Genomic DNA, 12,368 nt, shown 5'->3' with positions numbered 1-12,368 from the left:
TCAGCCCTCCTTTTGAAAACAAAAGAGTTGTGCACCGAAAAATGTTATCAGGATCATGAAGGGCATGATCTCTTTAACCCTGTGCTATTATTGCTGCAACAAGCGTAGCATCATTCAGTTGACTTCTCTTCATGCTTACTTTTGCAGAGCACATGCAGGCGCAAGATGGATCTGCGCTCTTATCTACGGCCTGCGTACACGCAGCCTAACATGTGCTGTACACCACCATTCACGATTTGCGGTGAAGAACAGGTCGCTGCGGACTCGTGACCGCTGTGTACTAGAACAAGTGCAACGTTCCTCATTTGACCTAGCCCAAAAGATAACGTGCAAGATTTTACTTCCGAACCTGATCTAGTACACAAGTGCCGAGACATGTTAATGGGATGAAAAAAGGGTCTCCAAACAAACGTGCTAGGTGAATTCTTCCACTATGGAACTTCTGAAGGTACGCAGCTTTGATCGACTGTTTATGCGACGCGCACGTGTTTTTAAAAAAAAACTATTGAACACGCACACATTGTACCAAATTTGACAAATTGAATATGGGACTAATGATCAGCAAAATTGCTATCCTCCAAGTAACGGTAACAAACCACTCGTCATATAGAATTATAGTTGGATGCACACCATTTCAAACGACAAAAGAAAAATATTGGAACCTCTAAATAGGGGGAAAGACCTCTTAGCTGTACACCCCGGCTCTTCAGTCGTCCTCATTCTGCTTGTTCCTATGCCTCCCTCTCTCTGAAGGATCATTCCTAGCAAACAACTTGTCTTGACTTGTCTAGCAAACAACTTTCTCAAATCAATCAACACTCCTAGGTGCTAGTCATAAACTAACAGAAATATCTGTATGTTAGAAGACTTGTCTTGATAGTTGGATTCTAAGTTTGGCAGGGCCATTTATCTATCTGAGTTTCTTCTGTACAAAATAGGAATAATTTATGTAAGTAGTAGCTTCCGAGTAATTACATAATTCTTGGGCAATTCCAAGTAATAGTTTACAAGTCAAGACAGAAGACACAGATGCACACTGCCAGTGACACTAAAAGGAAACGAAACTGTTCTAGATTAAACCTTGTACAAGACCCATCTGATTCGCTGTGCTATTTCTCTACAGGTCAACGATACAACAAGGTTATTGCAACAGTTGTGTCAATCAAACTACGTCTATCTATAAAGAGTCTACGCAAATGTGTAATACAAAACCAGCTTGAGATAGTGCAATTTTTTACTTCTTCCAGTGCTGTTACCTTAATAGGTGTTCAGGAAGAACAATGCCCAGTTCTTTCCCACTATATGAATTTCAGTTGCATCAAGCCAAGGGTGGAAATGCTAATAACCTTAATCCAGTTAAAACAATAGTTACGTCAACATTCTTCGGTACATCCTCCCTCCTGTTGATATCGAACAGCCACTAAACAAATTCCATGAGACACTCTACGACCCACGAATCCGTAGCAGTAAAGTTGAAAGTGGAACAGAGGGAAAAAAAAACCACCGCTTCTCGCGGCTTCAGATATGATTACCAGGAAGAGATCACTTGCTCCCTTTAAGCCCTACATATTAGACCGCACCCAGATCACGGATTAGTAGAAGAAAATAGCAAAAATTCCACACAAAAAGCATGCAGATATAAAAAAATATATATTAGCACCAACATTTCACCAAACTCTGTAAAGCAATCCCAATAACCATAACTAGTTTCTAAAGAATCTACCATGTGACCATTTAAGTAGTATCATGGCCTAAACAGCCTTATCTCCACCTCACTGTTAAACAACCATTGATGCACATTGTCTCACTGAACCTCTTCATGCACATTGTACAAGGCTCAGGGTCGACATTCCACGGATTCACCTGAAGGATGTGGCTCTTCATGTGCATCATCTAATATGGAAATTTCAAAATCTCTTCGCTCCAATATCAGAAGCAAAACAACAAGCAGGTAGAGGGCATTGTACCCACCTTCACATTCGAGCAGGGCTGCAGGTAAGACAATGATGTCGTCGTGGAAGCGCAACCATGCCCGATGTCAGAGGTCGTGGCTGCGAGGAGGTGGAGACTGGAGACCATCGCGGCGGCGAGGAGGGGGCGGCAGCCTCCATGGCTGCGACCACGGGACGACGGGCTGCGACACGTTTGGGACTAATGCGCCGCGGAAGAAGGAGCTGCCCCCACAGCCTCCGTCGACCATTGTTGCAAACACCGCCCACATCCCTGTCGTCACGGGCATGCGGCACTACTGCCGCCGCGGCCGAGGAGAGGAGATAGGGCGACGCGAGCGTGGCGTGGGACGGATCGGGAGGCGATTTGGGCGAGCGTCAGAGAGACCGAAGGAGGAAGATGGCGATTGACGAGGAGGGTGCTAAATTTTAGCACCCCATTTTAGTCACTTTTAGCCCTCCTCCTCCCAAACACCTGGGCTAAAATGGAGGGGCTAAATTTTAGCCCCCCATAATCCATTATCCTTTCAAGAGGTGCTAAAATGGACTAAAAGTGCTAAAAGTGGTCCCCCTCCTCCAAAATTCCACCCGGTACCCTCCCCTCTTTCCTCCCCGCGCTCTTCTCTCTCCTCCGCGCCCGGCCTCTGCGCCCCGCGCCGCCCGCCGCGCCCGCCAGCCCCTGCGCCCTGCGCCGCCTCCGCCGGCAGCGGGGACGGCATGTCGGCGCCCTCAACGGCGGCGGCGGGGCCGACAAGGAGCCGCTGCTGGACAGGGAGGATGGCCGGGCGGCGGTGGCGGTGCGAGTCGGGGCCGGGTTCGTCGTCCCGCTGGCGGTGTCCGCGGGCCTCGCCGCGTTTTACGCCGTGCTCCTCCTCTTTTCTCTCGTCACGAGGTCCGGCGGTGAAGGGGAGGCCCTGGAGGCAGCGTTCCTGGGGCTGCAGTGCGCGGCGCACGCGGCCGCCGCGGCGGTGGTGGCACATGAGAAGCGCTTCCGCCACCAGAAGTTGAGGATAAAGGAGAGGGGTAAAAGAGTCTTTTGATAACCAAAGTGCTAAATTTTAGCCTCCCTCCCAAACACCCTAGGTGCTAAATTTTAGCCTCTTTATTTGAGTGGGCTAAACTTAGGCCCTCCTCCCAAACAGGGCCTGACTTGGCCACTTGGGTGCACGCGGGCGGGTAAGCCCGCAGCCACGGTGCAAAAAGTTATCGGTAATTTTTTTTTGAAACTAAAAGTTATCGGTAATTGGCACATTTTCTGTCGTTCGGTTTTGATGGATCTGCACCTATCCACTCCCCCGAAAGCACGTGGGTCCAGCGTGGGTGGTCCCCATCTATAAAGATTTCCAATTATTTTCGATTTCTACAGTATAGATTGATAGATGTGGACGCGGACTTCGCTCATATTCCATGTAACAACTTCCGGAGGCAAGGAATCCAATGGGCTTATGCTTATCCCTCGAACGAAATCCCACAGTTCGGTAAGCCCATCGCAATAGAAAAACCGCAGGCCCAGATCCACACACGTGCGCAGGCCGCACCACCCGCGCGGGAGCAATCTGACCCCACCACCGAAGCGGGGCCAAGGTCTGACACCACCCAACGTTTCAAAGCGAGCGCTAAACCAGACGCTTCCACTCTAATCACGGCGCTAGCAGGCAGGCACATGCCCTTGCGGAAACAGCAAACCACACCACCACCCCACGCCCACGGTGCGGTTGATCCGCCAACAGCGGGCGCCCCCGCCACCCCCCCCCACCCCGGCCTCCGGTTCCCGAACCCCCACTCCTCCTCCTCCTCCGCTCGCCGCTCCTCTCCTCCACGCCTCTCACGCTCCCTCCCTTTCTCCGCGGCACGCAAGGAATATACCTTCTGTAGCGTCCCCTGCTTCCGCCCCCATCCTGTATTAGTGCCCCCCTGCCGCTCAATTTACCGGGCTCTCTGCGCTCTCTCGCCGTCGGTTTGGATCTTGGCCGCCTCGGCCGGTTCGCAAGGTACCTGCTCTCATCTTTGTTGGGAACCCATTGATGCGCTGTTTGGTTGTTCTTCGGCGGGGCATTTCGTCGAGCACCTGGGACGCGTCACTCTGTCCGATGTTGAGCTTTTGTTGTATCCATGTTTGCTAGAACATTTTGCTGGTTCCGCCGGTGTTCTGCACACATTATGTATGTTTATGTACTGTTTAGGGAGTTCAGTTGATGATTGCTGTTTTTTGCCCCCTAGCTCTACCGGGCCTCACTTGTTGCTGTTTGCCTGTTTCTCCCCCCCTACTTCTTGCGTCCCTCAGAGGCAGTGTTGTGGTATACGCCTTAATTACACATGCTCTGCAAATTGATGTGTTGCTGAGCATGTGATCCCTATAGAACCGCAATATGTAAGATGCACATAGAGTAGCAAGATCAGGGCTATGTGTGAAATGATTTGGGCTAGCGTTGTCGATAACTATCAGAATTATCTCAAATCATCTCATGTTAAGAAGCATTGATTAGTGGGCGTTTACTAATAAATAATCTCCATGAGATTCATGAGCGTAAAGATGATAATTAGTTACCAGGAACATGTGGCTGTTCCATGTTCAATATTCTTAATACTTACTTTGTAGCTTCCATAGATTCGTGCACAAGAATTGATGGCCATTTTGTTCGTTCATTTCAGGATAGTCAACGAGCATAGAGTTCATGTTGCCTGATTACCTTAGTTGCTGCTATGTGGTTTAAGGTGTCGTCCAACCATTCTGGATAAATTAGGTTGCAGGTGGACTTTAAAAACTAGCTGCCTGGTGAAATTCGAAATTTTCTCCTGTGTTCTATTGAACTCACCTCAGAAGCTTGTTTGCACTATGTCTTATGTGAACTGTTTGAGGAAGCATCCCTATAGAATTGTCTTTCCGTATGCCAACTCCATCCTCAGAGCTTCTTTAGAGAAAGGCTCCCCACAAAAGTCACTAATGGACTATAGAACTTTGCTCCATTTCTCCGCTTTCTGCCCTGATTACAGAACTTATGCTCTTCTTCTCAAAGCTTGTGCAAGATGCTCAGACCTCTATGCTGCCATGGAAATCCATTGTCATCTCACAAAAGTTGGGCTCCTATCTAATCAACATCTAACACCTCCTCTGCTCAAGTTATATATTGCTCATGATCGCATGCTGGAAGCACGTGAACTATTTTGGTCAATGCTGGAGTGGAGTACCGATCCCTTCCATGGTAATTTGATGCTTATGGGACTCTTGAGGAGTGGACAGCTAGATAAGGCATATCAGATTTTCAAGAGGATGCCTGTCAAGGATTTGATCTCTTGGAATTCAATGATTGCAGGTGCAGTAAGGAGTTCGCACCTGAAAGATGCAATGAATCTTTTTAGCAGGCTAGTCCGTTCAGGTCTTGTGCCTGATGGCTTCTCGTTCTCCTCAGTTCTGTCAGCATGCGCTAAAGCTGGTGCTCGCCGATATGGAGTGTGGGTGCATCAACTGATGACTGAATTGGGGGTAGAAATGAATCATATCTTAAGCTCAGCACTTGTTGACATGTATGCTAAATGTGGAAGAATTGATGTGGCAACTGAGATATTCAATATAGTCAAGAGAAACCATATTTCTGTGTGGAATACTATGATTAGTGGTCTGGCAGCACATGGTCTTGGATCTGATGTAGTGATTTTGTTCCGCAAGATGAAAAGTGAAGAAGTGGTTCCTGATGGGGTTACATTTGTTGCGCTCTTGACAGCATGCAGCCACTGTGGTATGGTTGAAGAGGCTCGGCAATACTTCAAATCAATGACTACAGAGTATTCTATCACACCAGAGGTTGAACACTATGGTGCATTGGTGGATACATTGTCACGAGCTGGTTTGCTGGATGAAGCATACAACTTGGTAAAGTCGATGAATGTAAAACCTGATGCTGTTATATGGAGGGCATTACTTAGCGCCTGTCGCAGGTATCGCCAAACAAAATTAGGTGAGGTCACTGTTGAGCATATGGCATGCCATGGCAGTGGGGATTACACCCTTCTTTCAAACATCTACTCATCAGCAAATAGATGGAATGATTCAGAGGAACTATGGAAACAGCGGAAACAAAAGAAAATTAGGAAAAGCAAAGGCTTGAGTTGGGTTGAGTTAGGGGGAAGCACACATGAATTTAAAGCTGGTGATCGATCTCATCCTGATACTGAGGATATATACCGAGTGCTGCATGGATTATCTAAAAGAGCTAAGGTTGAAGGTTATGCTCCATTGACTGAACTAGTAACAAAAGATGTCTCAGAGGAGGAAAGAGAAGAAAACCTTGCCTTCCACAGTGAGAAGCTGGCAGTGGCTTATAGTGTCCTTAAGACTAGTCCAGGGACAGAGATAATGGTGTCAAAGAATCTGCAGACTTGCAGTGACTGTCATGAATGGATAAAGATAATATCAAAGGTACTTTGCCGTGTTATAATTATGAGAGATAGAATTCGATTTCACCGGTTTGAAAGCGGACGCTGCTCCTGCAAGGATTATTGGTAAACCTTTTCTGTAGCAATGCAGAGGTGACCTAATTAAAGCTAAACAAGCTGTTCCAAGGGGATACGATGGTTCAAGCACTTCCGTCACATGGAGACCTTGGTTCTGTTCCTGCATAACAATGAGTCAATGACAAAAACCCCTGGGAGACCTTTGGTTACCAGTTTAGCTGTTTGGTACATGTACAAGAAGGGATGGCAGACACATGCATATTGTACACTCCTACGAAGCATCGAAGTGAAGCAATACAAGTGAACAGTGAGATCGAGAGTTTTCTGTTTTCTGATTTATTCAGTGCTCTTATGTTTTCCAATGTGTGTCATGTAAAACTGCTTTGCTGTCTTGTTTTCGACTTTTGGGTGATTGCTTGTGTTGACATGATATGTGGTGCAATGTATGTGATTGGCTGCATCACTTTTTGGATGTTTCTCTTTCATTTCTCTTCCTGGATTGGTTAACCTCTTCCATCTAGAACTGATTGTTTACTTATCATTTCAGGATTAATACTGAAGGGACATTCAATATTCAGTAAACTCGTGCTGTACTGAAAAATAGGAGTAGCAATACCTTTGATGCCCCATTCACTCCATTTCTGCAATGTCCTTGTCTTCTATTTGCTGTGGGAACTTCCATCTACTAAGGAACTTGATAGGAAACACTTGTAATATCAGATTGCTTAAATACCATAGCAGATCAATATTCGAAACTTTGCTCTCTATCAGAAGACATCAAAGTAGACCTCTTAGTACAACAGTACTAGCAAGAAGCACAAGAAAAGGGAGTAAGCAGTCATTTAGCAATAGCCGTCATTTGCATGTTGAATCAGTTGAATCATCGATTGAAGTGTTCAAGCAGCCAGAGCTTGAGCAGCTTAAATCACTACATACCTACAAGGAAAAGTTTTCTGGAGTCAAGACTGAATGGCCTGCAACTATCCTTGTTTTTGATATTGAAACAACTGGTTTCTCACGTCGTGAGGACAGAATTATTGAATTTGCTGTTCGTGATCTTATGGGGGGAAAGAATAGCACTTTTCAGACACTCATAAATCCCGAGAAAGATGTGAGAAATACGTACATTCATGGTATTAGCAACAGCATGCTCTGCAGGCCTGATGTTCCAAGGTATGTTCATGCTTTATTATGCCTGATATGTGATTAGGACTGAAATTGAGGATTGCTTTCTCTATCCCCTGCATCCTTTGTGTTTTTTTTTTGCATGCAAACATGTTCAAATGTCATTACTTTGTTGTGATATTTTTGAAAAAAAGATTCCCTGTAACTTATGTTTACTTTTGGTACATGTTGTGTTTGATAACCATGATATGCCATATGAGGGAATAAGGCTTCTACCTTCTATATTATGTTCTGAAAATGCAGCAATGTGAAGAAAAAACTATGTACTGGAATCAATCTCCCATGTTTTACTTCCTAGAGGCAATTTGCTACCCATTATATATTTTCATATAAAAACTTTCCTGTTATAGTTAAACTTAAGTTGTTAATTACAATGCATTTAAATCATGATTGCCCTTATTAGTTTTTTTATGGACTCCTTGAATTCTTTTGCTTTTATCAATCATGGAGGTCTCATGTATGACTATGCAGATTTGGAGACCTTATCCCCATTCTGCTACAATATGTTTGGAGTCGTCAAATGGATGGTAAACCAGTTCTCTGGGTTGCTCATAACGGGCGTTCCTTTGATGTACCGTTTCTCTTCTTTGAGTTCCAACGGTGTAAAGTAGAGATGCCTGGTGACTGGCTTTTTGTCGATACTCTTCCTATTGCAAGACAATTGGTTGATTCTGAGGGTATGCTCTCTTTTCAAGTTTACCATTTCCTTGCGTGGACATACTGTTCTGAAGAGCTTCCTTTTTCGTAATAAATTAATGAAATACAGCGATCTATCGTGCCCTGACATTGCTGATGAACTAGCAAGCTAAACTTAGTTTTGCTATTATAGTCGCTTCTGTCTATAGTATTTTAGTTTTGTAATTTAAGTGCTAGTGTGATTCAGTAAGATGCATTCAGTCATCTGTAAGAAAGTATTTGAAGCTTTTATCTGTGGATTCTGTTGTGTGTTTATTGCAAGAACGAGAAAGCATATTATATTACCATTGAGCAGGTGATTTAAAGTTAAACCTTTCTTTCATGTGTGGTTTGCAGGGTCAAAACTCAGCTCTGTGTCATTGGAGAAGCTGAGAGAACGCTACAAGATTCCCCTAACAGGGAGCGCGCACCGTGCCATGCAGGATGTGACAACCCTGTGTTATGTGCTTCAGAAGTTGACTTTTGAGCTGAAGTTAACTGTTCCTCAGCTGCTCGAGAAGTCATTCCGAGCAACAGATCTTCCAGCGACTCGTTCTGACAAATAACTGCATCTGCCTTGCCGGGAAGATTGCCTGAAGCACCAGATTGTTCCATTGTTGTTGTTGTATAACAGAGATGCTATTTGGAGATCCCAGCTCTGATTTCTTTATTGCGCCTTCTAACAAGAGAATAAAACCAGCCTGATCTTCTCTGATACATATCAGTAGTACAGTAATCAGTATTACTGATACTCAGCCCTTGTAGGCTTGTATACATTACTGAAATTAATTCAACATACATTTACTTGATTGCAAAATTACTTCTATGTGCTTCCCAACCACGAAGAAGCGCAATGTTCTTGACAGCTTCTGTGGGGTGTACTGGCTTGTTTCAGACTTCCACCATTTCTGAGATGCAGTTCTCTGTCACAGCAAGTCAGCAATGAAGGGGAAAGTCTATCGTACCCTTGTTGAGCTTATCAGCCTCCTGTTTTGTACATATTGAACCATAAAGTTAACCTTATGGTTACACAGGATAAATCTCAGATACAACCAATGGCGTCTCAATGTTTCTTTCCTCACAAGAAATGGTGTCAGTTATAACAAACGGTTGTCTTGCAGCTTCATCAGTGGCTCGTTGTTTCAGTAACAGGGAGAAGAAAAAAATGGGCAACGGACTCTATATAAGCCGGGGCCAGTCAAACCCCAACTACCCCCGCTTCCCTCCAACCTCCCCAATTCAAACCCAACGGCGACGCCAAGGTACCGCCGCGACCGCGGCCGCCTCCTCATCGTCTTCCTCACGATTCGAACCCTAGCTTCATAACTCTCCTGCTCTTGCTTCGCAGCTTGGGCGCTCGAGCTCGAGTGGAGGCGGCGATGGAGGGGGAGCTGGGGTTCCTCTCGCGTGTCTCCTCCAAGCGCGGCGACGATCGCGGCTTCGGCTCGCCGACATGGTCGTCTCCGCTGGGGACGCTGCTCGACTCGCCCTCATCGTGCATTTCCGAGAGCCGCGCCGGCGGGGACGGGGTCTCGGGATTCAGCTCGCCGACATGGGGATCGCCACTGGAGAAGCTGTTCAACTCGCCCTCATCGTGCGTCTCCGACGACAGCCGAGTCGGTGGCAACGGCTCCGGGTTCAGCTCGCCGACATGGGGATCGCCGCTGGAGACGCTGTTCTACTCGCCCTCATCGTGCGTCTCCGACAGCCGTGGCGATGGCAACGGCTCCGGGTTCAGCAAGCCGAAGCAGGCGTCGCCGCTGGAGACGCTTCTCAATTCCCCCTCGTCGTGCGTCTCCGACGGACGCGGTTGCGGAAACAGCTCTTCGCCGAGGGTCTCGAAGGAGCGTGACAGCGAGGTGCAGAAGGCGGAGAGGCTCCTGCGCGAGATCGCCGAGCGCTACGACGACTGCTTCCTCCGCCTGCGCAACGCCACGGCCGAGCTCGCCGACCTCCGCCGCGAGCGCATCCACCTCGGCGCCGAGAACCTGCACCTCTCCCTCCTCCTCGAAGAGCTCGAGGCCGCCGAGCAGAGCAAGCAGGCGTCCGCGGTGGCTCTGAATCTGACACTGCCGCCGAGGCCCGTGCAGGCTGAAGCAGCATCCGGACGCGCCCCGAAGAGCATCTCCATGCGCTCGAAGGGCTTCCTCTCGCCGAAGCAGCCGCTGCGGGAGACCCAACCACAGCGCCTCCGTGTTCGCACGTCCCCGGCGAAGGAGGTGAGACCCCAAATCTCACTATTCAATAGCCGTAATTTCACACCGCCCAGAACCTTGCCTGTTCAGTGTTTATCTCGCTAGAATTTGCACATAATAAATCACTAGTTCCTGAAATTTGGTAATAACTGGGAAGAGATTTGGCTTATGCTACAATTAAATCGGGGGCAAACTCAACACTAAGCTTTCAAAATCACACGAGCTCTGGTAATTTGCTTTTGGCATCATCTGGCATTTGCAACTGCATAAACGGTCAGGCTATGTTGAATGGGTTTAATTCAGATAGTGTACTTAAAATTCGTAAGCACACAGCTTATGGTTAGTTCACACAGTGGTCGGCAATGCTGGATTCAACAAGTCGGAATTCCACCTCGAAATTTGTGTACTCATGTTCTGCATCTGCCTATGCTCCAATTGGATGTTAAGATAGTGAGCTTTAATTTTGGGGGAAAGCACAAATTGGTTTGGTCAATCTGAAGAAGAAACAGGTTCAGTTAAAAATGGGTTTCGCAATAATTCGTCAGTTCAGAACTTCTTTCTTTTTGGTTACAAATTGAGTAGCAGTCGCTGTTATAGGCTTATTGCTGAACTGACAGGGTGTTGAACTATTGATTTGTCTTAATTCAGCAAACCAAATGCGAACTCGATTATTTGTTAACACGGATTCTGTGTTTGACCTCGTAATTTGGAATGGCGATCGCAGGACGCAAGTGAGAAGGAGAAGGATGACGGGGAGGTGGAGATGGAGGCTTCGAGGCAGGGCGCCGTGAAGACCGAGCTGTGCAACAAGTGGGAGCGCGGCGGATGCCCCTACGACAGGCGGTGCAGGTTCGCGCACGGCATGGAGGAGCTGCGCCCCGTGATCCGCCACCCGCGCTACAAGACCTTGGCGTGCCAATTGTTCGCCGCCGCCTCCGGCTGCCCCTACGGCCACCGCTGCCACTTCCGCCACTCCCTGCCGTCCACTGTCGAGACCTGCTAGGCCGCCGGCGACCGTCCACCTCCTGCTGCCGCCGCGTAAGCGCAACGCCTCTTCTAGCCTCCTGCTTGTTAAGATTCGGAGCTGCTTCGTCTGTCATTCATTCATACTAGATCATGTATGTGGCTTAATAAAGTAGCAGCATGCTCCTTCCATTTGGTGTTTAGTTAGCTTAATAATAGAGTAATACAGTATTGCCGAGTGATGGGCCAATGATGGGTTAGGGATGATGGGCCAAACGGGCAGAGATATCAAAACAAAGTTCGCTGACCAAAGAAGATGGGCCAAATTGGCCGTGTATGTCATGTGATCGTCACTCTTCTAGTGACACAAATTGTAGCCCAAAATAAGGCTTTGTATGTTATTGGACTGGGACATGCATCTGATATGATAAAACCTGAATAGTCATTTTTTCGGAATTTTCTCCTCCTGTGAATTTGTGATGCTCTATAACATTTCCCGTTGTGAAGGGTGTTCCGTGCCGGATGCTTCTGTCCTTCCTGTGTGTGACTGAACGAATCTGCAACTGGCAGCGTGACCCCATTTTGATGGCAGCCTTCCTTTTTGTGAACTCGAATTGCCGAGCACCACAAGCATTGTTTCCGAGAAAACTGTGTACCAGCCACCGCCCACTGGGAGTCACCTCATGATCTTTCTATAGTTCCCTGTTACATGTGCGCCACAGACTGACGCGCCATGCAGATTTCGTTTCAAAAGAAGTGCAATGCAGAGAGGAGCTTTGACCCTAAAGGGAGATACGGCGTTGCAAGCAGTCATGAACTGTTCATATTTTTTTTCCCTTTTTGGGGTCGGGGAGTTCAATGCAGCGAACCATTGCGAAAGAAATAGGAGTAGAATTTAGGTGCGCGAAGTTCGTTTTAGAGGCAGCCGAACAAAAATTGGGAAATTAAT

At 47.2% G+C, this 12,368-nt stretch overlaps 2 protein-coding genes and 1 long non-coding RNA gene across 6 annotated transcripts; 2 read left to right on the top strand and 1 right to left on the bottom strand.

The window, feature by feature from the left end:
• Positions 1-520: 520 nt before the first annotated feature.
• LOC117836557 (uncharacterized) lies at positions 521-2,530 on the bottom strand. Of its 2 annotated transcripts, none has more exons than XR_004636124.2 (2): positions 1,972-2,530; positions 521-1,893 (listed from the first exon to the last, which is right to left on the bottom strand). It is a non-coding gene; the product is annotated as an uncharacterized lncRNA (long non-coding RNA). The 2 variants fall into 2 exon arrangements; XR_004636125.2 differs by having other exon boundaries at positions 521-1,562.
• A 1,073-nt stretch (positions 2,531-3,603) lies between these two features.
• On the top strand, positions 3,604-9,126 carry LOC117838708 (pentatricopeptide repeat-containing protein At5g50990). Of its 3 annotated transcripts, none has more exons than XM_034718837.2 (4): positions 3,665-3,940; positions 6,949-7,574; positions 8,058-8,263; positions 8,619-9,126. In XM_034718837.2, the coding sequence occupies exons 2-4, from the start codon at positions 7,048-7,050 to the stop codon at positions 8,825-8,827; spliced, it is 942 nt and encodes a 313-aa protein (XP_034574728.1). In that variant the 5' UTR covers positions 3,665-3,940; positions 6,949-7,047; the 3' UTR covers positions 8,828-9,126. The 3 variants fall into 3 exon arrangements, with proteins under 3 accessions (XP_034574727.1, XP_034574728.1, XP_034574729.1); XM_034718838.2 differs by lacking the exon at positions 3,665-3,940 and adding an exon at positions 6,458-6,708; XM_034718836.2 differs by lacking the exons at positions 6,949-7,574; positions 8,058-8,263; positions 8,619-9,126 and adding an exon at positions 4,602-6,873 and having other exon boundaries at positions 3,604-3,940.
• A 122-nt stretch (positions 9,127-9,248) lies between these two features.
• Positions 9,249-11,875, top strand: LOC117838709 (putative zinc finger CCCH domain-containing protein 21). The gene is made up of 2 exons (XM_034718842.2): positions 9,249-10,480; positions 11,181-11,875. Exons 1-2 carry the CDS (start codon positions 9,641-9,643, stop codon positions 11,457-11,459), a joined length of 1,119 nt encoding a protein of 372 aa, XP_034574733.1. The 5' UTR covers positions 9,249-9,640; the 3' UTR covers positions 11,460-11,875.
• Positions 11,876-12,368: the final 493 nt, after the last annotated feature.

Source organism: Setaria viridis, chromosome 9, assembly GCF_005286985.2.
Source record: "Setaria viridis chromosome 9, Setaria_viridis_v4.0, whole genome shotgun sequence".
Classification (NCBI taxonomy): domain Eukaryota; kingdom Viridiplantae; phylum Streptophyta; class Magnoliopsida; order Poales; family Poaceae; genus Setaria; species Setaria viridis.
Note: the sequence above shows the minus strand (reverse complement) of the source record. Positions and strands in the feature narration are given on the sequence as shown.

What these genes read in the sequence shown, in the direction of transcription:
- LOC117838708 (XM_034718836.2), top strand. Translation starts at nt 4,786, where the DNA reads ATGTCTTATGTGAACTGTTTGAGGAAGCATCCCTATAGAATTGTCTTT.
- LOC117838709 (XM_034718842.2), top strand. Translation starts at nt 9,641, where the DNA reads ATGGAGGGGGAGCTGGGGTTCCTCTCGCGTGTCTCCTCCAAGCGCGGC. An exon ending in GCACGTCCCCGGCGAAGGAG is followed by an intron (nt 10,481 to 11,180) that starts GTGAGACCCCAA and finishes TGGCGATCGCAG; the next exon opens with GACGCAAGTGAGAAGGAGAA.